At 44.2% G+C, this 27,741-nt stretch overlaps 1 protein-coding gene across 6 annotated transcripts; it reads right to left on the bottom strand.

Moving 5' to 3' along the window:
• Positions 1–40: 40 nt before the first annotated feature.
• Positions 41–27,649, bottom strand: LOC147328224 (adhesion G protein-coupled receptor L1-like). Of its 6 annotated transcripts, none has more exons than XM_086296451.1 (26): positions 25,980–27,649; positions 19,145–19,257; positions 16,682–16,895; positions 16,089–16,198; positions 15,258–15,272; positions 13,773–13,980; positions 12,287–12,551; positions 11,847–12,186; positions 11,465–11,758; positions 8,777–8,880; positions 8,458–8,643; positions 8,300–8,338; positions 8,039–8,219; positions 7,822–7,944; positions 7,120–7,337; positions 6,836–7,009; positions 5,956–6,168; positions 5,584–5,804; positions 5,344–5,410; positions 5,127–5,215; positions 4,288–4,456; positions 4,035–4,184; positions 3,856–3,952; positions 3,666–3,776; positions 3,272–3,295; positions 41–2,955 (listed from the first exon to the last, which is right to left on the bottom strand). In XM_086296451.1, the coding sequence occupies exons 2-26, from the start codon at positions 19,206–19,208 to the stop codon at positions 965–967; spliced, it is 5,667 nt and encodes a 1,888-aa protein (XP_086152577.1). In that variant the 5' UTR covers positions 19,209–19,257; positions 25,980–27,649; the 3' UTR covers positions 41–964. The 6 variants fall into 6 exon arrangements, with proteins under 6 accessions (XP_086152577.1, XP_086152578.1, XP_086152575.1 ...); XM_086296452.1 differs by having other exon boundaries at positions 3,272–3,292; XM_086296449.1 differs by lacking the exon at positions 15,258–15,272.
• Between the last annotated feature and the right edge of the window lie 92 nt (positions 27,650–27,741).

The following is a 27,741-nucleotide window of genomic DNA, read 5'->3' as shown; positions in this document are numbered from 1 at the left end:
ACATTTACACATGCACGAACAGAAACACAAACAGGAACCTTTTTTTTCACGTTTACTTGAACTTCAATAGCAATACAAGACAATCAGAACACTTGAGGCGATATGTACAAGGATCTCGGGGGGAGTTGCAGAAAAGTTCTGAGGTTTTACATGATCTCTGGCTCTGCAGTCAAAAGTTCCATCACCTACAGTCAGTGGCAGGTCGGGGCGCAGAGGTTTTGGTCTTGATGTGAAATAGGATTGGTCAAGAGTTCAAAATCAGTAGGAGGGGATGTGTTTAAGAGGCCCTCCAGTTGGTATAGATAAAATGCTTCACTGTGATACATTAATTATACAAGAATGATGTATATACACACACCCTTTCTCCCGCTTCCTCTCTCAGACACGCATACACACAAACACTCCCTTGCGCACACCCGTGCTCATCAAGCTACGCGCACACTCGTACGTCACGCACACTTCAGCACTTCCTCCTACAGTATGTAGCCTTGTAAAGCCACTATAAAGTCATGCACATGTTCTTTGAAAAGATTTTTTGGCAACACACAAGTGCTTCTTTGACACACTGCTTGCTTGCTACAGGGAGGGGCAACACCCAGCCGATGAAGCAATAGAAACTTAGACGACAGGCCAATAAGGATAAGCACCGATGAGATGGGAAGACACAGCAGGGTTTAGGGAAAGAGAGAAGAGAGAGGGGAATAGGAGGAAGAGTTATCAATGGATCACAGTCATACAAAAGTAACAAAACATGGAAAGGGGGGAAGTCTCGTGGTGATCGGGAGATAGAAGCAGGGAGGAGCCATCACTTTCATAGGCATCACTGTTAATCATCCATCATCATTAACCTTTTCATTAACATAATCATAATCGTTTCCATCAGTTTGATCGTCATTATGTGTTGTTATTATCACCATCTTCCTCCTCCTCCCTGATTTCTATGCCCCAATCACCACCGCCCTAGTCACAGGCTCGTCACCCGCTGCATCTGTCCATCATCTCCTTCAGAGGAGGGCTCTGGCGTGTACCCTGCCTCTCCATTGGATGCCATCGGTGGTGGCTGGTAGAAGGTCTGGAGGTGGTTAGGCCGAGGGCCCAGCGGGGGTCGCCCGAGGCTGTACGGCAGCTCCAGAGATGGCCGCTGAGGCTGACCTGTGGGGCTGACTTCTTCTGGACCTTCGGGGCTGCTGTCTGGGTACGAGAGGGTCGGGGGGGAGTTGCGGGTGTAGAAGCGAGGAGGGGAGCTGCTCCGGCTGTACACCTGCGGGGAATGGCGGGAATAGAGGTTGTTGGGAGGGGAGTTACTTTCTCGTGGAGCGAATATATTTGTCGGCGGAGAGCTTCGGGGGAAGATACTAAGCGGCGGTGAGCGGCGGTCTCCAGGGTAGAGAGGGGAGGGGTTTGAATCTCGGGCGTAGATAGGTGAAGAGTCAGCATCAAGGTCGAGATCTGGGGTCAAGGGCAGAGAGAAGCTGTCAGAATCTTCTCGCTCACCATACCGAAGAGACCCTCTGTCTTTCCCTCTTTTCCTCCCATCTGGACCTCCATCTTTGCTCTCAAACAGGAAGGATTCCTCCCTGTCTACATCCATCCCTCCTCTCCACACGTCAAGCACTCTGTCCTTCTGTTTCTCGCTTTCTCGTTCGATCCCTGCTCTCCAACCATCTCTGTCCTTTAAAAATAGGGATTCGTCTTTCTCTCTCTCTATTCCACCTCTCCATCCATCCATCCCAAAATCTTTCTTTTGAGTTATAAAAGTCTCTTCCCGCTCTGTCTCCGCTCCTCGCCACACCTCCACCCTTCCATCTCTCCTCTCCAGCATATGAGACTCCTCCCTCCCTCTGTCAATCCCGCCTCTCCATTTGTCCATCTCTCCATCTCTCTTCTGAGAGGTAAAAGATTCATCTCTCCCCATCTCTCCTCCACTCCTCCAATCATCCATCATTCCATCTCTTTTTAATAGAAACGTCTCATCCTTCTCTCTGTCCTGGCCGCCTCTCCATGTCTCTACACCTGCCTCCCTCTGTTTCATCAGCAGTGGCTCCTCCAGGGCCTTGTACAGGGGCTCTGAGTCCTGTGGTGGAGGTGGAGGAGGAGGTGGGAGGGGCCTGTCGCGATAACGATCCCGGTCTCGCTCTCTTTCTTTCTCCCTGTCTCTGTCCGTCCCTCCACTTGACTCTGCAGTGCTGCGGTGGCGGGACAGAGTACCAGGCGTGCGGCTGAGAGTGGAATAAGGTCGTGCTTGTACATCGGGGGGACGCGCTTGCTGTCTTTCCTGAAGCCCACGGCGTCCCAGAGTACCTTGCAGCTGTGAGTGGTCCCCATCTTTAAGCAGCTCACGGGACTCAGAATCCCCAGAAATGCGCGCGTGTGACCAGCCGTCTTGTAAGCGAGGCGTTGTGGTATGATCTTGTCCACGTGTCGTGGAATGTGTCTCAGTGTCTTGTGTGAGGTGCCTTGTTTGTGACCAGCCCTCTTGTGCGTTATGCCGTGTGCTTGGCTGCAAGGAGGTAGCCCATCCCTCTTGTGGCGGCTGTGCGTGTCGCGTTAACGTGGCAGTGTGAGTGAGAGCCGGCCTGTCGTGGTGGTGCGGCCTCGCCAAGCTGCCGTAGCGCTCAGGAGGAACAGGCATGGGAACTGAAGGCCTCAGGTTGCTCTGTACCAGCTCTGAAATAATCATCTTCTCTAGTGCTGCTGCATCGGACAGATTACGACGCATCCCAGCACCACCGCTCAGATCTGCTCCCCCGTGCGGTGTCAGGAGCCCCGGGGAGATGTCGTCCCCTCCCATTCCAACTCCTCCGTCCCTCAGAAGGTCAGTGCTGCCCACTACTCCAGCTCGGGACCCAGGAGTCGTCCCTAAACCGTGCAGGGTGAAGGTGTTGGGGGTGTAGCCTCCATTGAGACACACACTGTCCAACCCACAAGACTCCTGGCTTTGTGAAACGCCACCCTCTGTTAGGAGAAAAAAGAAAATGCCAGTCACAAAAAGCCAAGGAACCCATAAGAACTTTAGCATTAAATATATATGAATGACCAAATGAATGAATGGGCAGCGTTTGGTGTTCCTGCTGAGAGTGTTTTGGATATTAATATTTCTGAATGAAATGTTTGGTTATGTAGCCACATGGAGAAATGTGCTTTATGTCTTTATGGTCTGTGCATTGTGACTGTGTGCAAACATTTCACAGATAGTCTATGAATTGAAGCACAGTGCACAAGGGAGTGGCGCTCAATGATTCAAGTGAGCACAAGAGGGAAGAGCTCATACTCTGCTTGTTTCTGAAGGTTCCTACTGGTCCATGTTAAGACAGAAAGACAGAGAGGAAAAGTATCAAAAAAGAAACAATTATTTCAAGTCGAACAACTAAAGCAGAATTAAACAAACTCAAACAAATCCAAGCATCCATACTGTACAAAAAACAGACAACACTGTACTGTGCAAAAGCTTTAGGCTATTAAAAGCTAAACAAACAAAATTTTTGCTTGTATAAATGGCTACTGTATATAATAGTGGTCTAACAGTCACTCAGTATTCAGCATAGCCTAGAGCTTTGCAGGGTTTTGTGCATATACATAAATAAGAGAATGGTAAAAGATAATAATAAGAGAAGAAAAGAATAGCCAGAGAAGCAGGGAGTATAGAGAACTGTATTAGGATGTACCTGTGGAGGTAAAGGGTTGATTATATCCCTGGGCCAGCACTGTGTCATATGGAGAGGCTCCAGCATGAGTCTGCAGCACTTGGTTAGTAAGAAAATGGTTCCCCAAAGCAGCTGATGATAAAGAGGGAGAAAATAAATGGCACATTCTTTGTCTGCAGAGCCAGCATATCTGAGCTATAAACTCTTGTACCTCGGTTAAGAGTAGGTGTATTATTAACATCCGCTGCAATGAAAGACGACTCAGTCTGCCTGCGAACGGTGTCATTCCACATCCTTCTGATACGACTCTGAAACAGACATATTACAGAAGTTCAAACCTGGCTCAGACACAAAGAAGGAGACTAAGAGGCACAGAGTGCTTCAGCATACCTGTCTGTTAGCCGTGGCCCTGCGACTCTGGCTGCTGGTGTAGCGGCTGTTGGATCTAAGGGCGGCACCCTTTACCGAGTCTGGAGAGCTGGACGAGGAAGTTGCGCAGCACTGCGAAAGACGCAGGCAACGGCCATAATCCTTCTGACCCTAAAACATTATTTAGTCATGTAGAAGACGGCTTTCTTCAAATAAATTATGCCACTGACAGACACCCGCAGTTATTTAATGATTCATGCTCACTGACACTGACCTTCCTGGCGAGGCTGCAGTGCAGTATGCTGATAAGAAGAGCCTGGGCAGTGTTGAGGGACGAGAAGAGGTAAGCCAGGAGGAGAGATGGAGCAGATAGGAACATGAGGCCTGAAGACCAAGTGACGCTCTGCAGGAAGAGCAGTGTCAGGGAGCCAACTGCCCATGCCCTGCAGACACAAAAGCAAAGACATATTTTACTTTTCTGATGAGCAATTTAAAACATAGGTTTTCACTTGCCTCACGTTGAAAATGAATAAAATTCAACTGTGCCTCTATTTCACAGGGCAGCTAAATTATTAACACAAAGAGGAGGAAGGAGCATGTAACAGCACTGAGGTTTGTAAAGCCAAATGTACCTGACAGCCCCCATCAGCAACAGGAACTGTGAAAGAAAGCTGTGACAGATGTGGGCTGCACTACCTTGAACATGCTCGACATTACTCACATACACACTCGCTGACTTTTTCTCTTTTGTTGAATGAATGCTTTTTCTTCCCTCTATTTGTCATTTTTGCAGCAATGCTAAGGTCTGACCTTTACTCACTCAAAAGGACGCAGAGTCTACATAGGTCATGCTGCTATTCAAGACTGCTGCAGTGCATTTAATTCGGGTTTTTAAAGGCTACAGTTGCTGCACTTCTTCTTTCAGTTCTCTTACCTTTATTAAATGATATTAATGAAATTTCATTCAACATTAATAATAACAAATGCACTCGAAAGATGTTTAATAAAACGGACTCACAATTTATTTTTATCTGTCTTGCCTCATTCGGCAGTTATCAATTCATGCTTTGCACAATGACACATAATAATTCGGCACGAGAGACTCTTACTAACCTCAGGTTGTCATGGCGACTGGAGTCTGGCTTCAAAGCAGCGGTGCTGTGCATCTTATGTAAGGTCATCACCAACACAATGAGGTTTAACTGATGGCAAAAGAGGAAGATCAAACACAGTCAAATATATGCTCATTAAAACAAAATGACTGATCATGACGCTATGACACAGTCAAACAGGAAACGGTTGGCATTTCTAACACGAGATGAAATCTCACCGTAATGATGACAGCAACAGGTCCGAGGAAACTCCAGATGAAGTAATTGTCTGTGCGTAGCCAGCATCTGCAAATATATACAAACAAAACAACAAATTACAGGAAAATAGGAATCTTAAGAAAAACAAATTAATAAGCAGGAGATGACAAAACAACGGAGTAACTGTCCCCATGCAAGCTTCCAAGAATGTGGAGTCAAAGCCACACACAGCAAACACACCCACAGACCAGTCATCTTACGCAGTTTTCGAGCCGTAGCCTCTAAAGTCGATGGCTGCGGACACGGCCACCACCAGCCCAGGAACAGAGTATCCACACAGGTAGAAATACTTCCTCCTGGAGTTCCGCCCCTCGAACACCTCCCGCTGGAGCAGGTACAGTTCCACTCCTTCCAGACACAACCAACAAAACACAGAGAGCAGCGAAAAGTGCAACAGGCCGGCGGTGATGGAGCAGAGAACCTGAAAAATCAGGAGGCAGCCAAAAAGTGATTTATTACTATTGAGTTATTATGTCAAGCTTTTAAAATTATTATCTAGATCAAGACGCACTTCTTTAAAATGCTATTGTTTTCTAGTCCAATATCATCATAAAAAGAAATAAAACACTAACAGTGTACTGAGTCTTGTTGGCACCAACAAGGAAAAGAACTTCAGTGATGAGCAGGTTAGCCCACAGGTTACAGTGAATGGTGCTGTGGTCTGTATGCCAGGGCGCCCCCTGGCAGCACAGTGTGGTAAGGCAGGTCGCCAAGCACACCAATGCTACCGAGATGCCAACCCAGGAAACCACATAGACAAAAAGCTCTTCCGCACCAGCTCCGAACTGACAAAGAAAAGCAGACATGAAAGAAAGTGTAAGACATTCATAGATATTTATCTTGATGCCCATTTGTTTGTGGGCATATCACATGCTGAAAACTGCTGTGTTTCTATCCTTGTTCCACATAACATTTATTTAAAGGAATGCAATCATACCAAACAGAGTGAGCATCTTACTGAGAACACAAAATTTAATTTCATGGCAGAAAAAATATTCTGCTACATGTATCACTCTCTCTTTTACAGCCACAAATCCAAATTATCACCCACTTTGCACTTGATTTTTAAACAACATTTCAGAGAGAACAGCAGGGGTGAACTCCAACTGTGCAACCACAAATGGGCGCCGTGGCGGGCGGGGGGAATCGACAAGTTCCTGGTGGGTGAGGATGGAACAAGTTTTTTTTTTATTCAACTTTAAAGTCTGTCAGCTGTTCATCTCAAAATCTGACTTTTAAGATCTTAGTCTGACCACACAAGCAAATGCATGTAAAATTACAAGAAAAAACGTGACTGTTTTCAGTGGTACGTCCATACTGGCATAATAGTTGCCAAATTAAACATATTGAAAATACATTCTGTGCTCAAACGGTGCAAATGCACAATGGCAATATGGCGAACAGTAGCTTCCACGAATTAAATGCTGCTATGTGTCAGCGTGTGTTACTTACAGCAGGTTGCTGGTATGTCATGAGGACAGCATAGCTGGACAGATGGTTGCAGGCGCAAGTAGTGTGTGTGTTGTTTGTGTGTAACAGGCGGCAGCCCTGTGTAGACCACCTGCCATTCCCAGAAACCCCTGATGCGTTCCAAAAAGAGCAATTGGGACCAAAGTGGTTCTCCAGCTGAGGAAACAAAGGCATCAATAAACAGTATGTTCAACACAGCAATTATGCAAAGTGTTACAAATTTGTTCATTTCAATGTGACTTTTACGCTGAACAGAGTTAAGAGACCTGCAGGTGCCTAAGAGTGAAGATCACTGGCTCGGTGAGATACACTCTGCTGGATCCTCTGTGCACAGATGCAGAGATGACATGAGAGTTCACCACCAGGCTCTTGTGCCTGACCTCTGAGCTCTGGCCCAGCCCCAGTCCAAGCCGCAGGGTCGAGTTCTGAGTTGTCAGGAAGGAGCCCAGGTTCTTGTAGAGGGAAAGGACTAATTTCACCTGACCTGGAGAAAAAACAATATAAAATAGCATGAAATAATTGATCTGGAATAATGATATGTCTGAAATCTTACTATCTGAGAAAAGCTAGTATTAATTCTCCAAACAATCAGTCTTAGCCATGGTTTAATAACTATAATTTAAGAAGAAATCTGTTTGTAATAAATATCTTTGTCACAACTACTGCTGTGAAAATAAGATTAATATTTCCTTCTGCAGTGCTCTTATATTTGGTGCTATGGCTCTGTTATGGGAGTGCAGCACCAGGTCCCCGTGTATAGGACAGGGCAGGCACTGCTAACACAGCAAAGAGGTTTATATGTGTGCAGAAGCTATAGGCAGCCTAAAGATTCAGTAAACAAGTATCAGCTTAGCCATTAGCTCATGTGGCTTGGCACTGAGATCAGCTGATCTGCCTGATTGCAGCAGAGCTTGAGGATGTGCCCTGCCTGAACTAACACTGATCAGTTTCTCCTATGTGCCACATACCGTTGTTGCTGTACTGTTGCAGGGCCAGTGCTGATATCTGTAGGATGCTGTCGCTGTCGTAAGTGTTAGGGAACTTCAGGTCCTGTATGTCCGCCTCTGTATTTAACACGTACACCTCCAGATCTGTGCATAAGAGGACCAGAGGTACACACAAGTCTGGATGAGCTGCTAGTTTGAGGAGAATATGACAAGAAAACGGACGAAAAAGTCAGCGTACCAACATTTGGTGCCCTGTCACTGAAACGTGCTTCATAAAGGTTATTAGCCAAGAGAAACGCTCCTTTTTCTACTGCATCTAATAGCAGTGACGCAGAGCGTGACTGGTCAGCATTGCTCATATCAGCCCAGGACACAAGAGCTTCAGGACCAAGCAAGTTGTCAACTGTCTGAACAACGGCCTGAAAAACAAGAGGGGAGAGACAGTTACATCTATCAGTCTAGCTAGCTAGCTAGCTAGCTGTCTATCCATCTATCTTACCTGAACATAAGCTTTGCATGTGCGTTCTCTCTTCTGCAGCTAAAAAAAAAGCAGAAAAACATCTGTTAGATATCTTTTAGAATCGTCATCGTTGACATTTCTGTTCATTTCCAGGAAAGGTCAAGCACACATCCACACTGACAACAGCAACAATTTACCTTGTTGTAATTGCGTGCTGCTGACTCTTTATTGGCTGGTCTCAAGGCCTGGAGCTGAGCGTCCAGTATCTCGAGCAGCTGTTCAATTAGCTTGACGGACATGCTGACATCACCGGCATAGATCCGCCCCCGGGTCAGGTTGACCAACTCCCCGGCAATGTTGGCTGCATTCTCTCCACTCTTAATCTGGAGTGAGGCAGGGGTGTTTAGAATGTCAAATATTTTGACATTTAAGAGAGAGCTGCTTGCTGACTAGCTTTAGGGCATTTGCACAGCATGCGTGTGCATTTGTGGTTGTGTGTGTGCGTGTGTGACTAACCTTCTGTGCAATTTGGCTGACCCAGGGAGAGGTGCAGTTGGAAAGGTCAGGGCCTCTGGAGTTCCAGCCCACTGGAGACGACATGCATTGATAGGAGGCTATACCTGCAGAGAAGGAAAAGGTGACGCAGAAAGTCAGAAAGGAAACCGACAGTTTGTATTTTATAACACCAGAGCATAGACCAGATATGAGACAGATGTAGCCTCTGTGTCTGAAGTAAAGCCATTGGGGAAGTCCGTTAAACTTGGCATTCTTTCGTATTGACAGAAGGGGGCCTTTAGTTGATTCTATAAGAGTCTAAGAGAAAAATCTACTTCTCACTTGATTTATCGTCTGAGAAAAGACATTCTGGATGAGTTTATGGTTTTAGTGTCTAATTTCATATGTTATGTTAGACCACACAGTACTCATTTTACAAACGGTCGTCCAATTTAGAGTAAAAAAATTGTCAAGGGTATGCTTTAAGATTGCTACAACAAGTTTTTTCCTGCTTCAAAATAGGCCATTAAAGAGTGATTATGCAAGTAAGTACAGTTGGTCCACATAGCGCTATGGCAATAATCCAGCAAATATGTCTACACTGGGGTAGCTGTGGGAGAACATGCGGCTATGTGAGAATAGCCTGTCCCATGCATGCCCCAAGTGGGAGCACTTACACAGTTTTGTCTTTTGAGATCCCCTATATGGCCCCATGATATCCCATGGTAGTTTTGCTTTTTTAGTGGGTACCCATGAGAGTTTGCTGTGAGCAAACAAAAGTGGGCATGCCCACAGAAAATCCTCTTTGGCCTCCCATATAGTGTTTTTAGGGCAGCTGTGGGACACCCACTTGGAGCCTGTATGGGAGAAATATTGGTGTTTCTTACCCATACACTTCCACAGTTCACCCACACCTGCTAACTGTGAGCTTGGATATTATTCATAATAAAGAAGCACTGCAGGGATGTGTAACTTTGAAAGATTAAACCATAGAAATAGAAATATGAGGCTTAGTAAAGGTGACTGATGTAAAACCTCAGTAATATGTATATAGTGATATATAGAACTCTAGAAGTTAACGTTATAAAGCCATATTTAATTTCCTAAAACAGGCTAACTTGTTTTGATAGGGTTTAGGTTTTTCTTTACGTTTGTTTTCTTGTTTGCAGGCTTGTTTAAGCGAGTGGCTCCATAGTCAAGTGGTTTACACATTTGCCTAACGAGTAGAAGATCCCCAGTTCCCCTTGAAAAAACAAGGGGTGTTTTGTTAGGTATAGTATCAGCTGGAAAAATGGCTGAATCAAATAAGTGGCACTACCTGCTGTGGCAGCCCCTATCGAATGTCAGAGCAGCTGACTTTTATTTTTAGAGACATTTTGCTCAAAACTTCATAGCAGCTGGTGGTGGCACATGCTTCATAGGGCATGCTGCAAGCCTACAGTGAACCCCACTTGGACACCCTCTCTGCTTAGTGTCAGCAAGTCACAGTCATCTGTACCCCACACGTCATGCTGGTACTGGGCCCCACTGTGGCTCCACACGGACATGTTTGCTTGTAAGTCTGTGCATCTTTCTGTTATTTCAGGTCAATTGATAAGCAAAATTATAATTTATGAATGATCAAATTTCAGGAAAATGCCTGGAGAAGCATCCAGCATCCTCAATTTCTCAGTAAGAGTCATCCCTCCCTTGTCCCTTTCAAAATACCTAGATCGGGACAGCCAAAAATGCTTGACTCGAGTCTTCAAACAAGAGTCAGTGAACCAGTGGCCAAAATGTCTGACACATCATCTTTTACTTCACTATGTGTGTATTTTTCACTTTTCTATGCAGATAATTCCAATTTTATGGTTTATTTTGATAAAAGCACAATTTATAAAGGTATGTTTAAAACTTTAGGAAATCACTGCCTTCTTGTTACACCGTACACATTTAGTTTTTCCTTCTCAGCTCGTCACTAACTTTGCTTGTGCTTTTGGTTCCGAGCAAGTATTGCACAATAGGGTTAATTTTTGCTGAAAACAGCTACTGCTGGAAACGAGGCCAATGATAATGAACCCTGCAGTTAATAACATAATAACAGAACTGCTGTATGAGCTAAAAGAAGTTGCAAGGCTCTCCACAGCAGAAGCCAGGTGATTATTTACCATGAATTGAGTTTGAAGCCTTTAACTGATCTGCTTAATTGCTGCACACATTTTGTTTACAAGACATTTAATGAAAACCAAGACTGGACACTTGTTCTGCAAATTAGGTTTAAGTATGTAACAACAGCCACGCCTGTTTCCAGTTATAACCATCGTTTAAGATAAGACTCAATCATCACTGCCGTGCCAAACCCATGTCCAAGCCATTCAACATGATTATGAAGAGGCAAAACGCACTCCAGGCATCTCTACATAATCTCCATAAGAGTTGCTCCTCAGAGGGAGGCAGGGCTGAGGAAGACAGCTGCACAGCGAGAGGAAGAGTCGCTGAACCCAGCTTCTCTACACACTGTAACCTCTCAGACTCATCTGAGGCAAGTTCAAAGAGAGGACATCCGACTACATTTCAAAGGGAAACAGGATACACACACACACACAAATGATACTACACACACATGAAACAAACATGTTGGCATGCTCACATCTGCGCACACACACACACACACACACAAACATGCATATGAAACACACACACTGGCATGCCCACATCTCCCACACCTACCCAAAGACCCCTTAGGGCAGGGCCTTTCCACGGTCTCCCCCTTTAGGGTAGGGGGCCACTGCACCCCTCGTGCCACCCGACTCTCACATCCTCCCACCTGACCCAGTCCCCCAGGGGCCAAGGGGACACGCAGAGGAGGGCGTGGGGTCAGAGGGACCATGGCTGTGATCGGCCGCTGGTCAAAAGGCCCTCTGTTGATGACACCAATTGGATGGGAGGCTGACGGCCGTACTGGAGTCAGAGCCACTGTGGCTGTGTATGACCGGACAGTGGTCATCAGAGAGGACAAGGGCCCTGGAGGGCCAAAAAGCACTGTTAATTCTCCACATTTATTACATTAGTCACCTATGTCCAGTTACACAACTACTATCATTCAACTAACCTTTAGTAGGTGGTGGTGGTGTGAACTGTAGAGGGTATCTCAGTACATAGTAGTTATTCCACACATACAGCTGGTTGTCTCTAGGGTTGTAATCTATGGAGGAGATGTACTGGTAGGGGTTTGGGAATGGTATCTGAACAGGAAGCTCCTGCCCACGACTGGTATCGTAGGCATAAACCACCATGTTGCTGCTGGCTCGGCCATCTGCCTGCCCCTCATCATCCTGGAAAACAGAGCGCACGGCGTAGAGCACACCGCAGGCCATGAAGGCGTTGCTAGCTCCACGTTTGTCAAAGCCAGTTGCCCAGGTACCCTCAAAGCGGAGAGTGTAGGGGTTCACCTGCAAACAGGAAAGAAATGATGAAAAAATCAAAACCTCCTCTTTTCTTTCTTCATCCTTTCCAAAATACAATCATCGATCTGTTTTTCCTTCCTCCTACCTGGCTGACCACGATGCGTCCATTATTGGCTTCAGTAGAGTAAATAACCCAAAGGCCGTTCTCATCCACTGCCAGATCGATGTCCGACTTCCCTCCCCAGCGGTAAGGCGAGGTATCGTGGTAGTTAGCATTGACCACCACTGCCTCCCCGCTCTTGATACGGGTGCGTAGGTCATATTTCACAAGGTTGCGTGTTCGCTCCTTGTTGTAAAATACGGCACCGTCATACACCACAAAGCCTGTACCATCCACACGGCTGGGCAACCTAGGAGATTATTATGAAATACGTCATGAAATGTGTGAAAATATATAGTTTGTGACTTTTTACTTTTACAGAAGAACAATAGAAACGATACGGAGTCAAAACATCAAAAATTGGCGTGTTGTGTGTTGACCGGAAAGCTCAGCTCAGATTAAAACCACCCAGAACATCAACAGCACCAACTAAACATCAGTGATATTAGCAAGATATCTCCACAGAGTCCAAAAGATAATAAAATTAAACATCAACCCCAGCTACACTTAGGCTAGCTTCATTCATTTGTATTTTGTAAGCAGCATAAAGGGATACATTTTGTTATACACAGCAAAATCTCCAGTGTTAAATTAACACTAGAGAGTGTCTATATGGGTCCACACCTCTGAGTGTTAAATACAACACTGTTGAATGTTAAATTAACACTTTTGACAGTGTTATATGTTTAAAAGTAACCTAGTCAGTTTTGAAGATTAACAATGGCTAACACTGAGCAGTGCTGATTTTCTAACACTGGAATATTTCTAACATTTTGAGTTATTTTCCAGTGTTTAACACTCAACAGTGTTGTATTTAACACTCAGAGGTGTGGACCCATATAGACACTCTCTAGTGTTAATTTAACACTGGAGATTTTGCTGTGTACAATCTTGTGTTGCATAAGGAAAATTAAATTATCTTGAATTCTGATTCTTTAGTGGCCTAATTAGGATATTATTTTGGTGACAATTGCAGATATTGTGGTAGCCTTAAGAGCATTTATATAATACCTTTTAATAATCCCAGACCTTTTTATTCATCACTGAGAGCAAGCCTCTCAGAAGCTGCATGCATAGATTTTACCACTAACTATGCAAACTACTACACAAAGAGCTAACAAATGAGTGGTAACACATTTAATGAGTGTAGCAGAAATCTTATCATCTATAAATGGCAATGATGCTTTTAACTATAACTCTTCTTATTTAACCATACGTTATAGATATAGAATATATGAAACCAACTTTTTATACGGATAAAATAAATTGATTTGGCTAAATGTGAAATAAGCCCCCAAGGCCTGCAAACTGCCATTATTTTTATTACAGACTACTTCATTGATTTTTTTTTCCAGCTGTGATTAATCTGTTACTTTACAGTTTCTTAAAAAACAATAAACAAAGCAGACCCTAGAGTAACTGAATATTCATCAACTATCTCAACAATATACGCAGTACACAAAGCACTCACTTATAGGTTGTGGTGACTCTGTTTTGCCGATAGTCATCCCAAGAGGCGTACTCATACAGCACCTCTGTTCTATAGGGTGTCCACGGCATGACATACAGCCTGTCACCAGCTTGCAGGGGGTCTTTACACCAGGCCCCTGATTGATGCTCCACCTCCAGGAGCGAGGAGGCTGGCTGGATGCTGAGCAGTGAGCCAGGACACACGAAAACTGGAAGATGGGAATTAGGTGGGGTAGAGGCAGGATGTGAGAGAGAAGAGAAAGAGAGAGGGAGCAAAAGCGCAGGAAGGGAAGTGCGAAAAAGAGTGAAGAGAAAGAAAGTGGAAGCAGGTGTGGGGAGAAAATGGATCAATGCATGAAAAATGGATTGAATTAAATGCAGTCAATGCAGCGAGATTAAGGAAAAAGAATGAAGAGAAAAAGAGAAAGGGATTTAAAACACCTGTGCTGATCTCGAGAGGCAAGCAACAGAAGAGACGTATAAGTGTTGAGAAATCACACACTGTTAGTGTGTGTGTGGTGAGTAATACAACAGGGACACTGCAATGAAAGGTGTGAGTGTATTTATGTGCTTTTTTGTGTGTATGTGTGTGTGTGTCTGTGTGTGTGTGGGTTAGTGCAAAAAGAGTGAAAAAGAGTGTGAGGTAGAGTCAGGGACGCAGAAGGCGGGGCTAAATTTTGCCTTGAAGTGAATGAGAGGGCAGGTTAGTTTACGCCGAGCACAACGATTGGTCCACCCACATGTCAATAACTGTATGGACACATATGTATACTGTACAGTCTCACACTGGCATGCAAATAGGCATGCACACACACCCACACATAAGCAGTGCTTGGTAAGCACACATCCAGACGGATATACAATCACACAGATTTCGTCTTATTTTTCCTATGAAGATAAATAAGGGGCTCTTCCTATAAGGGAAGAAAAGGGAAAATAAGCATGAAGAGGATGACTAGACAAGAAGGAAGGAAGGAAGAAAGGAAGGAAGGAAGGAAGGGAGAGTAAAAAGTGAAAGAAAGAACAAAAGAAAGATCGAAAGAAAAGAAAGAAAGAACATAGAGGAGGGAAAGCTTCAAAGGAAGATTGTGTTTATGTACGTGTGAGTGGCTGTGTTTGTGTTGGTGTGCACAGAGACTGAAGGAGAGACAGAGAACAGAGAGATCAACCAGGAGCAAGAGGGAAAGAAGAGGTGAAGAAACTAAAGCAAGAAAGCAAGAGAGAAAAGATGAAGAGAGACTAGGTGCAGAACCTGGATAAAATTGGATAAAAGGACGGCTTTCTATACAACGAGAGATGGATAAAATGGGGGGAAAAGAACTGAGTAGGAAATGAAAAAAGGGAGGGGGCAACATCCAGCATGATTACGAAACAACGTCCTAGGGTAGGAGGAAGAGAGAAATGGTAGGAGAGAGGAAGAGAAGGAGAGAAAAGAGGGGGTTCGGGGGTAAGGAGAGATCAAGATGCTACAATGTATTGTCTTTACCTTTTTGGTCCACTTCTACTCAAGCATAGGAAAAAAAAGAGGGAGAGAAAGAAAGAAAAGTCAGAGGGTGAAAGAAGGGAAGTAAAGAGAAGCAAGAAAGCAAGCAAGAAAAGCAGGAGAGAAAGAAAGGAAGGAAGGAAGGAAGGAAGAAATAAAGAAAGGGAAAAAGAAAGAAAGAAAGAGAGAAAGAAAGATTTGCACAGATAAAGACTTTGGAACTCATTCTCACCACATACATTATTGTTCACGTAAAAGGAAGGAGCACGAAAGAGACCCAACATATTCTTCTTCCCTCTTCTCCTCCCCTCCCACCCTATCCTCTCCCCCTTCCCTCCCCCACCTCCCCCGATCTCTCCTTCCCTCAATCAGGCTCCTGTGGAGAAAAGAGAGCAACTCCCGTGGCGTGAATCTGGAAAAGAAAACACACACGCATGCACGCGCAAGTGCATACTCCCAAACACACATACACGCAGAAGACATTTTGGCAAACAGTTTTTCTCTCTGTACTTTCTCCGTACAACTTTCTTTTTACATTTCAGAAACACAAGCATGCACACACGTTCCCTGAGAAACAAAAACAAAAACGAAAACTCCCAGTCTTTTTCTATCCATCAGTTTCTCAGGGAACTAGTAAACATCAGAAATCATACGTACAAATAATAATAAACACCAAAAACCTAAAATGCATCTTGGCGAAAAAAAAACAAAAACATAGGTTAAATCTGTGTGCACTTGTGTTTATGTATGTGTGTGAGTGTGTTTGTGTGTGTGTGTGTACATACAGTATATGTGTGTTTATGTCTGTTGAAATAAATATATATGCATACTCACTGTAAGGGACACACTCATACTGGATCTCCAAGTACTTGTATGTTCCAGGACAGGGGTCTGGGAAGACATCAACCCCTGCAACCACCACACACTGAGTCCTGTTGTTACACCTGGAGGATGGATGGATGGATGGATGGATGGATGGATGGATGGATGGATGGGTGAGTCATACGGATGATGGAGAGAGAAAGCAAAGGAAGGAAGGGGAGTGATTACCAGACAGGAAAGGGGAAGCAAAGGACACTCCATTTGTCTACTCTCCCTCTCACTGAATATTGATCAGTTCTTCGAGGAAAACACTGCTGAGTACACAGCTAATGGTGCAGCCAGGCACTCATACTTAGCTGGAGAGGTTGCTTCACCTGCATGTATACATGACACACAAGACAACCTACTAATCAGCGTGTATGTTGTGCAGCAGTGCACACATACAAACAGTTCATGCACTCATTGATTGCCGTAGCCACTTCTAAAAGACGTATTCAAATAACTCGAGTACGATATTACAGTTTGCATCTTTACTGCGCAATTTTTAACTGCTTATGCAAATATAGTGTACACACAGCAGGATGTGCAGCCCAACACATACTCACCTCTGTGACATGATCTTTAGTGCGTCAGGGAGGTAACACTGTGTGTTCTCCATCTGGAAGGGGTCTGCATCACAGATCTTATCATCGGTGCGTCCGTAATTGGCAGTCTCCACCATAACCACATCGCTCCCTGGGCAGCGCAGCTCTATGGGGTAACCCTCACATGCCAGCTCCCTGCGTAGCAGGCCAAATGGCATAGCGGCCCGGGACATGGCTGCACAGTAGGCGGGGGAGAAGTGGGGTGAGGCAGCAGCGGATGAAAGGGAAAGGCGGAAACACAAGAAGAAAGAAAAGCCAAGTTTTCAAAATTTACTACAGGCAAAAGGAGCTTCATAGTTAAGTTAATACATTTCTAAAAATTGGCATTTGATTTATTTTTGTAGTGTCTGATTTTGTAGTGTCCTCGATGACAGCAATTTTAAACCTCAGAAGGGAGTCAAACGGCTTCTTAGAGCTATAAACCAATTACTGACTCCCATGTTTTAATGTCCAACTTTACAGCTGAAATGAAAATAGTTTTACCTTCTAAAGCTAATTTAACCCCTTCCTAACAATTTTCTTGTAGTAGTCTTCAGGCTTCTTGAAGGACATTCAAAGTTCTTCTGTGAATGTTGGCTACCGTTCTTTGTCAAGATGATTCCAAAACACTTCAATAATTTTGAGGTCCGGGTTCTGGACTGGCCAGTCGTAACTGAGAGAGCATATTGCATGCTTTTCTATCCAGGTATGATTTTACTGCACTGCCAGTGTGTTTGGGATCACTGAAAATGAAAAGCTGAAAATGCTGCATCTCTCCTGTGTCAGCTATTTTGTGGATTTTTTTCCTCTTTCTTAAGGACATGACTTTCAAACACTGTTCATCTGCTGTATAAGTAGTTTTTTAGACCTGCCACTTCTTCTTTTGTCCAGCTTTGTCAATTTTTTTAATAGCATACCGCACGCTGGCATTTTTCAGAGATTCGTCTTAAGAAATTGAAACAAATTATCTGTTTTTGTGAAAAGTACAAGGACTGAACTGAAAATGTGTGAAAAGCAAAGAAAACGCTTAAAATACATTCAGAAGATGTTTCTTTCTACACAAAAAGCTTTTTGCTTTGTATATCTGTAATAGTACTATTGCTGGCTCCTTGCAAAATATAAAAAATGGTGGTGGCTCAAAACGTTTGCTCAGTACTGCATAAACCACCTATTAGTATTATGGTTTGAAGCAATAATTCATAATCATGGATGCTGGCACAGTCTCACATTTGTTTTAAGCCTTTTTTTTTGCACTTAGTTATGAGTGGTGCTCTGTGATGGATGCTAACATGCAAAATCGAATCCCAAAGTTACGAGATGTTAACATCTGACACCATGGATACCGTATCTATGGTATCCTTCGTATGCTATGGATGCACTGGATTTCAGGGAAATTCCATATTGAATTAAATATCTGCCTAATGGTGAGCATGGAGAAAAGGCAGGGAATGAGCAATTTCTGTAGGACTGGAGACTGTACAGAATGTGATACTAACAATATTAACATGGCCAGGCTGATTACATCATCTGGGCTACATTGTCAGGCTTTGGGAAGATAAATACTCCTGGTCTACAGATGGGATCAGCTATCCAATACCACGAACTATAGGACATTGATCCCATTAATGATTCCCTAGGATAGAGACCTTACTTTGACTGCCTCATTCAAATCATTCCCATACCTGTATTTGTTAGCACATTTAACACACATTACACATGCTTTGAAATTGTGAAAACGTTGAAAACCGCTAATTTAATCTTTAAAATGCGCAAGTGTGAAAGCTAACACTGGAAGGAATCCCAGATGTGACTGTTGACATAATCTCGTCACACCTCCTTTGTAACAGCTACATGTGACGCGCAGCTTTGAAACCACTACTGACACTCAGGTGCTCGGTAAACACAATCAGACAAGTATAGGATTTCATTTTCTTTGAGCACTACGTGTGAATATGTTAAATACAGGCTCAGCGAAAACACTCACCTGACAACCTTTTAAAGCTGTGTAAACCATGGTTATTGGAGAAAATCCCATTACCATTACCTTAATCCGCTTTCTCACACGAGTTTGAGTATCGTGTACGCATGACAAGGTGTTTGCAGCATCAGGATTAAAACATTAAAGCAACACTTTGGTGTGACTAGTATGCTGCTGATGTACTGTAACTGTCTGCCGTGCTGAATAGCTGATTGTTAATCGACTTTGAGCTACAGGCAGCTCCTCATACACTCCACTCATACACTTGTATTCAGATCTTGTGTTTGCGTAGGTCAAAGCATGTCATACAGCTTGTCTAGATGCCTTTTTTTAGTGGCACTGGGCTTCACTCGATTAGATGTGAGTCACTCAAATTTGTGTTGCACTGACATTATCTATGGCGTTTCAGTTTATAGGATTCCTCCTACTTAATGCTGTCAGAATCAACACCTCGACGTGACGCTTACCTTGGCCAGAGGGCGCAACTTGAGCCAGAGTGAGCACGCCCACGAACCACAGTGACACAGCCATGCTGGGCAGGAAGAGTTAGGACGTCACACCACCACAGTGCTAGGAGAGCCTGGGGAGGAAGCAGTGGAAGTGTGAGACTGTGAGTGAAAAACTGCACCCTCTCGTCTTAGTGGAGATGTGTGTGCGCGCACGTGTGTGTGTTGGATGGTCAGAAACCCACACTGACTATGAAAGAGTGCACATGAGACACCACAGCAGGGTGGAAAGAGGACAGAATAATAGAGACAGACAGACAGACGGACGGACACAGAGCGGGAGCAAAATAAAGATAACAATTGAACAATCGGTGCAGCGAAAAGCACCTCAATCTGCTGTTACCATGGTGATAGCACAGTGCAGTCTCAGGAAGTGAGAGAGAGAGAGAGGGATGGAGAGTGAGGAGGTATACAGTGGATGTGCGTATCTGTTACTGAAAGCGCACACGTGAGAAATTGTGTTTTAAGTCTGTAATTAGCCAGAAGCAATACTGGCAACTGACCCATAAAAGAGTCTTAATCTTTCTATCCTTAGACACACACACTCACAGAGGCAGAGGGCTGGGCTCAGCTTAGGCCACTTTTCAGTAATCCTAAATAAATCATGTCGTAGAGACGATCTCTTCCCCCGCAGGCGTAACTAGGTAAAGCAGCTGACTGAAGACACAGGTGATCAGAGGGCAATGGTGCACTGTGGATTTTTATGAGGGAACATACGGGGCGCAGGAAGATGAGCTACAAGAGAACAACAGTAATATGACTCCTTACTATAAACTGAACTCTTGGCCCTGGACAGAAGGGAGAGAGGAGGGGCCTCATGTACGCCATAACATTTCTTTTTCCTTTTAGGATTTCAGCTACAGCTGTAGTGTGGACTGCGTAACCAGAATTACGGTCTTGGGAGGTTGTGTGTGTGTGTACATAAACATATGTGTGCATGTGTGTTTATTTGTGACTCGGTTTTCGCTCCGTCTTCTTGTTAGGTAATGATGGCCGACAGATTTAGGTCACTCCTCAACAAATGTCCAACACGCATTCAAAGACTTGCGCTCGCACGCACACACACACAGACAACCTCGCACGCATTCGGGCACATGCGCATAAACTAAGAAAGAGAAGAGAAACCTCTGCCTTCTTTAAATCCACTCAACCAACAAGGCTGTAATAAAGGCCCCAGGACCAGTGAGCTATGCACACGCACACACAGTAAATATAAAAGACTGAACAGAATGAGAACATTTCCATTTTTTATCAGATGCACGCACAACCACGCAAATACATACACACAATATGTCTAGTCTCCTGCAAACCCCTTATGGCAGCATTTTCTTATGCTTGCTACCCCAAATCTCTCTCTTTCTCTCTTGCTATCTCACCCCCCCCCCCCCCCACACACACACACACACACACACACACATAGATGCAGAGTAAGTAGAGCAAGGACACTGATGGCCCTTGACAAAGCCACACACCCGGTTCCCCCTGTTTGCACCACCATGCTTACTGCCTACAACCAAAATCCTGCCCCGGGGAAGCGGCCGGCCTACTTGAAGTGGCAGCTATCTCTAAGTGAGTGTATGAACATAATGCTTAGAGTGAAAAAAATTACACAGGCGCACACATTAACGTGCATGCTGTGAATACACCCAACCATTTACAAAGAATATACACAGAGAAAATTCGTTTGCATGTTTTGCTGGACGATTTCATGAAATAAAAATATTCTCAGTTCATCATTTTACACACAGCTACACGGCAGTGTAGCTTTACAATGATAGCTGTTACAAGAATTTAGGCGTGACATCTAAATTCTTGTAGTTTAGACGGTAATCACACAATTCTGCATCACACAGATCCTTAAGAATGCGAGTAGCCTGTTGTAGAAATAATGTAAAAATCAAGTTACGTACACTCACGTGCATTAGAGGCCATACAATCAACAGAGGGCGAGATAGAAAGAGAGACTAACCTCCCTCTCTTTGGTCACAGAGCAATCAGTGCCTGAGGGTAGATCACTATGAAGCACAAAGTGACAAAGCAGCCTTGTAGCACTATGCTCTTAATGGATGAATGAATGTGTGTTTGTATGTGTGTGATGGAGAGGAGAGACTAATTAAGAGGTGTGGGGGAGAGACATAGATTAGTCTTCCAACAGAAACCCTGAAAGGTTTATTGGCTGAAAGACTTTTTAATAACAAGAGTGGGAGAATTTTCTTGTCGCTATGGATAATATTTAAGAATCAAAACACACTACAGTGCCTTGTGCAACTGCCAGTTTCGGACCATTGACCTCTACATTTCCCAGAGGGCTGAGGCCTACATGCTGCAGTCAAAGCCACTTATGGGGTTTTAGAGCCTGTATGTTTGTCTGGTCGATGTCTGACTCCTGGGACTAGAGATGTCGCATTCCCCTACATGCATGAGGGTACACAGAAAATATGGTAGTAACTAGCATATCAAGCCAAAGTTTTCTTTTATTTTCTGTCGTATTTGTTATTTTTATGATTTTAACCCCTACTTTATACATATCTGGAATACTAGCAGGTATTAATTAATCCCACAGAAGGCCAGAAAGACTCCCTGGTGTCTCGTTCTGTGCCACATTTTTTAAGAGGTGCAGGCCGGGATCTCTTACAAAAGAAAGTTTTTGCACAAAAAGTAATTGGGTTTTCTCTCACTTAAAGAATTGAGTCTTTGCTAAAGACTGCAGGAAGACTGATTAAACATTGATAGGTTTCCTCACATATTTATCACAACTGTAATCCTGCCTTCAGCACACACTCCCTGAGCTAAAAGCACACCATGCATTTGTGCTCTTTAAGCATTTTCTCCGTATCAGAAACTCTCCAGAATTGTACGGGTTTGCTCATTAATCATTCTTTTGTTTTTACCTGATCAGTGCGAAGCATAATAGCTGAAATCTGTTACTGTCACATTTAAGATTATTGCCCAATCTGAATCTTTCTTAAAGCACATAATTTACTTAAGTCTGTCTTCAAATAATACTTTTTTTTTTTTTTTTAAAAAAGGCATTACAACTGTATCTGCTTTCCATAAGTGGACGTAAAAAAAAAAAAAAACTTCTTAATATGACAAAATCCAAAGGAATTGCCTGATTGGTTGATTTTAAAATTAGTCGAAGTTTATATATAGCCTCCCTGTAAAAAAACAAACAAATCCACTGTCCACGCCAGTAAGAGGTGGGCGGAAACCAATCTCAGACCAACAAGGCGTACAATAGGAGGCTTGTGCAGCATTCATGTCAAGTGGGTTGCACGGTGGAGGTGGAAAGATTCTTATGCCAATGAGTTGCAAGCTTTCATGACAGCTGTATGAGTGGATCATGTTTTTTTTAAAACTATGTATAAAATTGCATTGACAGTGTACAATTCTGTGCATTAAATACGGGTGGATGGCAGATTTTGGCTGCTTTGAGGAGTCCGTGTTCGTTTTTACAGGCACTTTTACTTTTGTCACGGTCCATGTGTCTGCCCAGTCAACCCAGTAAGGCCACATGTGTTTTTTGTTTTTGTTTTTGCTCTCTCTCTCTCTCCTGTGTTCGCTCTGCCTGGGCGGAGCTCATTGCGGGCTCCCCCCCTTTGGCCCACGCACCTGGGAGCAATCACACACCTGCGGCCCATCATCCTGCTTTCCTGACTGCCAGTTAAGATGGCGGCTCAGTGTTTCTCGTCGCTGGACCGTTTTGCGACACATGTTGGTGTAGCCCCGGCTGACTAATATCTCGTGTCTTCATAGTGACTCCCTTGCGGTGGTTATCTCTCGTCTTGTGTATGTAGATTCCTGGACCCGTCCCTTGAACCTCTTTGGATTTCAGAGCGCGAGTGTTTGGATGAGCGCAGTGGCGCGTGTTGGAGCGTGTTGAAGATTGGAGCGAGTGGGCGCACGAGCGAACGGAGTGTGGACCTACGAGCGTGTGTAGAGTGTTTTCCCTTCCTGCCCCGTGAACCCCTGGAGCCACGTTCATTCCCCTCGTATTTTATGTATAGTTCACCGGCTGTTGTTTGCTTCAGCTTCAGTCAGGGTTCCGTCAACGCTGACAACTTAAAGTACCGACGAACATAGTTTATAGCAGCATGTGATTTTTGTAATAACAATTTAGATATCGGCTTGAACCGCAATGATAAGTCGATCATCAGAAAAATAACATTTTTTTTTCCAAAAAAATATCTAAATAATAAGTAGGTTTTATCTTTCTGATGCTTTCCTTTGTTTTAAACCTGTGAAAATGTTGTGTTTTCGGAAGACCTACAGGCTCATGTTCAGCACATGTTAATATTTGTTTGGAAAACAGTTGTGCTGATGTTGCAAAGTCTTGGCACATCAGATCTCTTGACAGTTTGCAGAGGCCTGATATTAGATGATCTGTTAATGTTTCATGGCCAATAGTTTCTAGGAAAGCAGGGAGTTCCAGCCAGACACAACTGGCTCAGAATAATGTTCGCCTGCTCGAAAGAATTGAAAGTGACATCTGTGTTCATTTAGATCTTCTCAACATCTAATGAACATTTTATACTTTCTTCAAAGTCTTCTTTCTCAATTTAGGAGGTATTTCCCTGACACATAACAAGAAAATGTGCAGTGACTTTTTAGCACAGATTTGGATTTTTGCCATCACATTTCACATCTTTAAGTTTCTTATTTTAGGGGTTTTAACTTGCTGCATTAACTGAAAAAAAAAAAAATTCCCGTCTGTCATATTTGATCTATAAACAGCTTTTCAAACCTTGTCAAATCTATCTGAAATTATATCGCATTATGTATCGATACAGCTGCACAGCAAACACACACACACACACACTCACATATGTGAGTAACATACGTATATGTGTTCATAATTGAAAGTGTGTTTAAGTATGCAAGTGATCCTTTAAACTTAAGAAAATGTGGCATTGCTCCCAGTTGTATGTCAGCATAACCTGCTCCGATAATGTGAGCTGCTGGAAAATGTCATCAGAACAAACTCGCAGAGTAAAATACAGGATTGCGGTTTGGATTTTAAAATGTCACATGGCTTGGAAAAGGCCTTTACGCCACTAGATCATCAACTGAAGTACGAGAGAACAGAGCAGTCTGGACAGAAGGGAGGAAAAAAGGGTTTATTAATAATAAAATATTTTAGCTAAATAGCAATATTAGGTACAGTGATATGGCAAAAATTTGTCTCCTCGCAGAGATTTTGTCAGACCGTGTACATTAAAATCACTTGACTAAGCAAAAGCATACGCACATATCTGCATGTCAGCTTTACAGATTATGTACGATTTATTTTTCGTGTTTAAACATAACCCCTGGACAAAATTAGCATAGTTAAATACGTCTCATTATTTGTTCCACAGTCTGACTTGGAACTGTAACAGAATATTAATTAGCTGCTCTTTTGACATTGGTAAATTTAAATGATTTTTACACGCCAAAGTGTCTGCCCCTTATCTTTGTCATATAAAAATCCAAGCAGATGTCTGTTCTCATATCATGATATTGATATTACACTGATATATCCGCCCACAGCTCTGCACAGGCTTGCATAAAATGCTCACAGCACAAACGGGGAGACTGACTCAGTGTGTCTGACTGATTCAAGGAGACGTGAGAGGAACCTGTTCGAGGTGGTCCGAACAGAAAGAGACAAATATGGTGCATTTTACAAGTCAAATGACAGAAAACCCATCCAACTTGTGTGTGCGCATGTATGTGTGTGTCTGAGTGGTTTAAGCAAATCACTGTGTCCTTTCTTTTTACTCCACAGTAGTTGATGTAAATGATCCCTACATGGAAACAAACCTCATTACCTTTGTTTTCTCTTTCTCATCCAACACACAGTGCGGACGCACACACACACACACACAAACAGAAAGGAGTCACCGCTCTAAAATCTGGGTTCACAGATAGTTCTCTATATTAATGAGCTCTTTTTCAATGTTTTTGTATCTATAATTAATAGGACACAAACGATGTCTTTGCACACCCTTGGCTACAAATGAATCAGGGATTGAGTCTGACAGTAGAGCAGGAGTCCTGTCACCCACTGAGCTCTTCCTCCATCTATTCCCTTAGCCTTTCTCCCCTTTCATTCACCTCCTTTGTCCTCTGCATCTCTCTATCGCTCCGTCTCTCTTTCTCACAGTCACTCCAGTCTCTCCGCCTGGCCTCCTCCACTGACCCAGTCCTCTCTTTCTCTCTCTGAAATATTGATAGTGGACTCTCACTCACTCGCTCTGCTACCTCTCTTCATCTCTTTCTCTTTTCTCCTCATGTTCCCATCTGTGGTGAATCAGCAAACCAAACCCGCATTAAAACCCCTTTTGTGTGTGTGCGTGTGTGTTTTACATCACTGCTCACTGCAGCACACATGACGCTGCAACCAAAGGTGTGTGTTAATGAACACAAATCACACCACCCATGACAGACCCCTCTGGCGTTCCAGTCGGGGACACCCTATCACAACACTTTTTCCCCTCTCTGATCTCCAAAGACGGGTAATCACGTGCCTGTGAATATTTCACAACACTCATGGCTACTACTGACCAAGCTTTAATGGCAGCCAGCGTTAAAAACCCCAGCACAGCAGCGCATGGGATCCATGTCCACTCAGTGATCAAATGGCCCTTGGCAGCAGCAGAAGCAGAAGCAATACCAATGAAAGAAGCGGGGCACCTGTGCTGTCCTCTGGGGCATTGATCATATATGTGCGATTGTGCGTGTGAACGAGAGAGAGAGAGAGAGAGAGAGAGAGGAGGGGCGGAGTGCATCCTCATAGCCTATATCCATATCTTACCGTCAATCCTCCAGTTTCCCTCGTCCTCCTCCTCCTCCTCGCTCACTGCGTCTCCCGCATCCCGTCTCTCCGCGCCCTCACCCACAGTACTCTCCTCCCTTTCTCCCGATCCGCTGCGCCCGATGCATTAAAAAAAATTTAATACTCAATGGGGAATTAGTGGAGGGCGAGACCTGCTGGGCTATACGACAGTCATTAGCGTGATTTGTCCAGCAACAACTGGGCGTCCTCCGCCTGTGATCAGTGCGAGAGGCAGGGTTTTGCTCTGCTGGACCTCACACCCTCCCTCCGTCCTGTAGAGGCTCGATGTCTTCCCGCTGTGCTGTGTGACTGTGCGTCACGTTGGTATCATAATTCCCACGGGTTTCATGCCCAGAAATGATGCGGGCTATAGGCCTTATAGCCCCGATGGATGAAGGGAGGGAAATAAACGGGCACACACGAAAACAATAATTAGGCGCAAATTAACGCACAAACCTCGACCGCTCTGAGCCCCTCCGTCGATTTCTACGGCTCGCCGAGCTCAGCTGTCGTTTGTCATTGTTGATCGTACGCCTCCGATGCCGTTCATTAGGTACATCCTTGCATTTAATGGAAAATAACGTCGACGTGATAACAGCCGCTTTGCATATCCTTGAAGAATCGTGATGGGGTGCAGCGGCACATCAGGACGGATATGGAGAAATGTCAGGCTTTAAAAAAAATAGGGGGGGGGGGGGGGGGGGGAGCAAGAATCGCGTTATAAAATAATACTGGGGTTTAAGGGGGGAAGGAAAAGACAACAGCTGGACGGTCAGGAAAGATACAGTTTCCCGTTCCTGGCCTCGCCTTGCATCCGTCCGTCTCTCTTCTTCTCTCTCTCCATCCGCTGGTCCGCTTGTTGCGCGTTCTGCAATCGAGAGCGCGCAACGCGTCTGCGCTTCTGCGTGTGTGCACGTTTGTTTATGCGTGCGCGTGTGTACTTGTGCAGAGAGAGTGGCGGGGTTGGGGGGGGCTTCGGCTATATTGTCAAGGTTTGTCTGAGTGAGCAAAGCTGCTGTGTAGGCAAAAGCAACGGAATATGAAACACACAGCGGCTTGTGTTTATTCAGGCATCTGTCTCCTTTTACAGGTCCGACCAGCTCCGATGTAAGTTTAGCATTTACAGTTCTGTGACCACATCATGGTGAAAGGGGAGATGAGCTGTTTGTTAGCTACCCTGTGCTGCACAGTGCACAGACATTTGTGCAGCACTGCTAGAAAATATGACCTATTTGTCAATCTGGCTGTAATGTTAGAGCTTTGTTATAAATCATCATGTCTCTGCCTTTTCTAAAGCACATCAATCCATAGCAATCAAACCTGATGACACCTGATGATACTCTGGCTTCCTTCTCTGTCTCTGAGATGCATTTCAACCCCAGTGCTGCTGCTGTGATTACTGTGATTACTGTCATTCTGCCTTAGCTTTTTGTACTTGTATTTTAGAAGTACTGGCAGCATGTAGTTAAGGCATGGGTCACTTAGAGGATATAGAGGAAGGAAGAAAATGTCACAAAGAGAAGGAACTGTTGCAAAGGAAGATCTTGCCTGATCAATCGAAAGCTTCATCAGATTAGCCTGCATGCGCGAGGAAGTGTGCAAAGCCTGGATGTGGTCTTCATTATGTGAGAAGATGATTTACAGTCAAAGTAGCTCAATGATAGTGTAGTAAAGCCAGTTTCTCCATGATTTCACTTGACTCCTGTTGAATAGCTCTGATTGCTGCTTGTGTAGTCTGTAA

The sequence above is a fragment of the Aulonocara sp. 'chitande type north' Nkhata Bay genome, linkage group LG6 (assembly GCF_057382095.1).
Source record: "Aulonocara sp. 'chitande type north' Nkhata Bay isolate Kocher_YH1m ecotype deep benthic linkage group LG6, A_spYH_male_GT1.1, whole genome shotgun sequence".
Taxonomy (NCBI): Eukaryota; Metazoa; Chordata; class Actinopteri; order Cichliformes; family Cichlidae; genus Aulonocara; species Aulonocara sp. 'chitande type north' Nkhata Bay.
Note: the sequence above shows the minus strand (reverse complement) of the source record. Positions and strands in the feature narration are given on the sequence as shown.

What these genes read in the sequence shown, in the direction of transcription:
- LOC147328224 (XM_086296451.1), bottom strand. Translation starts at nt 19,208, where the DNA reads ATGGCTGTGTCACTGTGGTTCGTGGGCGTGCTCACTCTGGCTCAAGTT. An exon ending in GGCTACGGCTCGAAAACTGC is followed by an intron (nt 5,411 to 5,583) that starts GTAAGATGACTG and finishes ATATATTTGCAG; the next exon opens with ATGCTGGCTACGCACAGACA. An exon ending in AACCTTCAGAAACAAGCAGA is followed by an intron (nt 2,956 to 3,271) that starts GTATGAGCTCTT and finishes TTCTCCTAACAG; the next exon opens with AGGGTGGCGTTTCACAAAGC.